Source organism: Formica exsecta, unplaced genomic scaffold (assembly GCF_003651465.1).
Source record: "Formica exsecta isolate Colony F162 unplaced genomic scaffold, ASM365146v1 scaffold610, whole genome shotgun sequence".
NCBI lineage: Eukaryota > Metazoa > Arthropoda > Insecta > Hymenoptera > Formicidae > Formica > Formica exsecta.
In genome coordinates, this window is record NW_021853372.1 from 48302 (window position 1) to 52986 (window position 4685).

Genomic DNA, 4685 nt, shown 5'->3' on the forward strand with positions numbered 1-4685 from the left:
AACGTGTCGTGAGTGGTTTCAACCCTTCAAGAACGGTGATTTTCACGTCGAAGACCGGCATAGCGGTGGAAGAGAGAAGGTTTTCGAAGATGCAGAATTGGAGGCATTACTTAATGAAGACTCGAGTCAAAGTCAAGAAGAATTGGCACGATCATCGAAAATTTTCATAACACATCAAAGAAATTGAGGAGGGATTTCTGCATTGCATTGTGACTGGGGACGAAAAATGGTAATTCATTACGATAACCCCAAGCGCAGGAAGTCATGGGGATATCCCGGCCATGCTTCCACGTCGACGGCCAAACCGAATATTCACGGCTCCAAGGTCATGCTCTGTATTTGGTTGGACCAGCTCGGCGTAGTGTATTATGAGCTGTTAAAACCGACTGAAACAATCACAGGCGATCGTTATCGAACGCAATTAATGTGTTTGAGCCGAGCATTAAAAGACAAACGGCCGCAATACAACGAGAGACACGATAAAGTGATTTTGCATGACAATGCTCGACCCCATGTTGCGAAAGTGGTCAAGACATACTTGGAAACATTGAAATAGGAAGTCCTACCCAACCCGCCGTATTCTCCAAATGTTGCTCCCTCTGACTATCACTTGTTTCGATCAATGGCACACGGCCTGGTTGACCAGCACTTCCGGTCTTATGAAGAAGTAAGAAATTGGATCGATTCGTGGATCGCTTCAAAAGATGACCAGTTTTCTCAACGCGGGGTTCGTACGCTGCCCGAAAGATGGGAGAAAGTAGTGGCCAGCGATGGACAATACTTTGAATCATAAATGTGTTCAATTTTAATTGATATAATTGACTTCTTGAGAATCGCAATTAATATATATGTTCGAAAAATATATAATTCCATTTTAAAAAATAGTTGACCTTCGTTGACTTTTTCATTCGAAAATCAAATACATATATCACAATCTCTTAAACTCTTTGAAACCATAAAAATATTGTTTAAAACATTTTTCGATATCCTAAAGAATTTTTGAGTTATTCAAAATTAGAAACTCTATGTATTGTAATAGTTATACAAACTACTAAATATTAAATACCACATGCAAATTTCAATAAAAGATCTGTTTCGTATAAAAGATAAGAGAGAAAACAGAGACGAAAGTATTGGCTAATGTTAAAAAAATTACCTAAGGCCATTAAAATTTCAGAATTTTCCAGCGATTTATAGCCTTTGTTTTGCGTATCAGCCTCTCCAATGTTTCCATTTTTATCGATAACATTTATCAATGTATTAATATCTAATATAAAAGCAAGAAACAGAACTAAATTATTATCAAATATTTATAATAAAATAATAGTCATGAAATTTAAGTTTTTCAATATTAAGGAAACTCACCTAATAGTATTTCAGCGTCATCATTTCCAAAAGATTCACAGCCTTTTCTTTGAATATCAATCTCTTCATTGTATATATTTTCATCAACAGAGTTTATCCTTGTATTAATATCTAATATAAAAGTAAAAAGCAAAACTACATTATTATCAAATATTTATGATAAAATAGCAGTCATCAAATTTGCCAATATTAAAGAAACTCACCTAATAGTATTTGAGCATCATCGTTTCCAAAAGATACACAGCCTTTTTTTTCTGCGACAGTCTCTTCGTTGTACATATTTTCATTGACAAATCTTACCCTCTTATTAATATCTAATATAAAAGTACAAAGCAAAACTACATTATTATCAAAAACTTATGATAAAATAGCAATCATGAAATTTGCCAAATTAGGGAAACTCACCTAATGGTATTTGAGCGTCATCGTTTCCTAAAGATTCACAGCTTTTTATTTGTGCGGCAGTCTCTTTGTTGTATGTATTTTCATCATCAGATCTTGTAACGCGGTCACCTCGCTCGACGCTCGGATCGGCTCGTCGGTGTCCGGGGTCGCGTGGGGGGGAGATTCAAACTTGCGTAGACACAGTATAGGTAGAAAAGATAGTTTATTGAAAGCGAAATGTATACAGAGTAGCGTGTAGGGCCGTGCGGTGTTAGGCGTGCGCTTGGCGGCAAACGGGCGCTAGGACGCGAGCGCAGCGGGAAGTGCAAGCGCGAAGCGGTCGGCGTGAAGCGGCGTGCAGCGCAAAGCGGATTCGACTTACTATGACTTTATTTACATGCGCGTTAGCTTAGTATCTATGGTGACGTTATTTGCACGCGGGTTACTCGCGACGCGGTTATCCCGGTCGGGCTTATTCCTAGCGTTTTATAATTACCGCGCGATTTGCAGGCGCGGACTTATAATTAACCGGACTTATTATTATACTAGCAGGCTTATAATTACGGCGCGGTTTGCAAGCGCGGACTTACAATTAACCGGACTTATTACTAGCAGGTTTATAATTACGGCGCGGTATCTACATGCACTTATGACTAGGGTTAGGCTAGGCGGGTTTAGGTGGGTGCTCCGGAGAGTCCCATCGTGGTTAAATCGGAGGACCCACTGGCCTTTCGGAGTCCACTTTCGGAATTGGCGGTCGACATGACGGGCGTAGTGTGGTACCCGGATGGCTCTTCCGGGTGCAACGCGGACCGTGGTTGGCTCCGGAATCCGGGTGCCCACGGCTTCCACGGGACGTTGTGGAGCGGTGGCCGTTGGTCGTTGTGCCGGTGGTGCGGTGACGGCGCAGCGAGCCGTCGCCGGCGTCGGTCGGGGCCTGGTTGTTCTGACGGCTGGTCGGCACGGGGCCGGTGCGGGACGTCGGTCTGGTGGAGCCGGTGGTCGGACCGGTGCCTGTCGTTGCGGGACCGCTGCTGGTCGTGGCGGCGCTTGAGTGGCGGTCGGGCTGGCGGCCGGTCGGGGCCGGACATCTCGCGGCGCTGCGGCCGGCCTCGTCGTCGGGCGTGTGGTCCTTGGGACCGATGTCCGCCTGTTGCCTATCCGGCGGCGATCCGGCGGTGGCGGCGGGGTGGCCAGGAGGAGGACTTTTCTCCTGGTTTCGGCGTCGCCCCGCTGTATTGACGTGCCCACCCGTGGCGGTGGTCGGCGGGTGGCGTCGGCCCGGGATCGCATTGCTCCGCTCGGCGGTGGCTCGGCGGGAGGTGGTTCCGGCCCATCCGACAGATCGCTGTCGGATGACCACCTCCCGAATAGCGCTTCCAGTTGCTCACGCTCGGCTTGCGTTGGCATGGCGACTATTAATCGATTGATCGCTCGATTTCCCGGTTCGCGGATTTTTATACCCATCGCGGGGGTGTGGCGCGGGTTGTTGTCGCGGCTAGTTGGGCGCCGTCGGGTGTTGTTTTGGACTTATATGTTCGCCGGTCGCGGTCGGTCAATGTGTTTTTACCCTGGGTTGTTCGCGGTTTTCGCGTGTATCGTGCGTCGCTATTAGCGATCGCCACCTTACCGTGCGGTGTTCGTATATATCGGCGGTTGTTAACGGCGGTCGCGATTTTGCCGGGGTTTGTATGCCGATCTCGATGGTACCGGCGTTTGTGTTTGGCCAGGGCCGGCGTCACGGTGGCGTTGTTTGCCCTCGTTTCGTCGGGGTTGTTCCTACCCTCGTCTCGGTCGTCCTCGGTCTGGTCCGGGTGCTCTTTTAACTCCTGGACGTGGACGTGGCGGTGCCAGCGTCCCCGTGAATCTCGAAGGTCCACGATTACCGGGGACACAATCCGCCGTACCTCTAAAAGCCCCACAAACTTCGGAGCTAATTTCGCGTTAAACGCGTTGGCCTTATTGGAGAGGGCGTGGTTCCTTCTCCAAACGAGCTCCCCAATTCGTGGCTGCCAGTTTCGTCGCCCTAGTTTGTAGTGGCGCTCCTGGTGTTGAAATGCTCGGGCCAGGTGAATTCGTACGGGCTTGTGCGCCTCCCTCAAATGTCGCTCTGTTGTTTCCGGTGCGGCGGCGGCTCTCTGGTGTTGCCGGTTTTCGGGGTGCGGCCGGGCTAGTTCTCTGCCATGGTTGAGGTAGGCAGGAGTGTACCCGGTCGTCTCATTCCAGGCGGTGTTGAAAGCGTACTGGAGGGCGGGTACGTGCTCGTCCCAGGCCTTCTGGTTTTTCCCTACGTACTGGACGATCATGGTCTTTATCGTACGATTCGCTCGTTCGACCGGGTTACATTGCGGCGTGTACGGCGGCGTGGTACGGTGTTGGATGCCAAAGGTTTGTAATACTTTGGCCAACTGCGACGATTTCAGTTGCGTCCCGTTATCGGTCAGCAATCTCTCGGGGCACCCGTGGCGGTAGATCACTTGATCGGTGAAGGCCTTAGTAACATTGGTCGCCGTGGCCTTTTGCAGTGGGGTGATCTCGATCCACTTCGTAAAGCGGTCTTGCATGGTCAAGAGCCATGTGTGTCCCCGGATTGAGCGGGGGAGAGGCCCGACCAGGTCGATAGCGACCTGCTGCCACGGGGCGGTGACGGGAGTCGCGCGAAGGTTCCCGGCCGGTCGAAGCTGTGACGCTTTGTGAGCCAGGCAGGTGGTGCACGAGCGTACGTACCGCGCGATGTCCCTAAACATCCCCGGCCAATAGTATTGCTGAGCGATGCGGGCTATCGTTTTGGCGGTGCCTAGGTGGCCGGACGTGGGAGCGTCATGGTAGCGCCGGAGCAAGGCGGATCGTTCTGGTGTGGAAACGCATCGCTTCCATTGCTCGCCCACGGCCATTTCCCGGAAGTCTAGGTCGTGCAGGATGTGTCTGTATAGGTG

The 4685-nt window shown here is 50.0% G+C and overlaps 1 protein-coding gene across 1 annotated transcript; it reads right to left on the reverse strand.

Moving 5' to 3' along the window:
• Positions 1–928: 928 nt before the first annotated feature.
• Positions 929–3159, reverse strand: LOC115242556 (formin-like protein 5). The gene is made up of 5 exons (XM_029818944.1): positions 2478–3159; positions 1771–1797; positions 1569–1679; positions 1366–1476; positions 929–945 (listed from the first exon to the last, which is right to left on the reverse strand). The coding sequence occupies exons 1-5, from the start codon at positions 3157–3159 to the stop codon at positions 929–931; spliced, it is 948 nt and encodes a 315-aa protein (XP_029674804.1).
• Positions 3160–4685: the final 1526 nt, after the last annotated feature.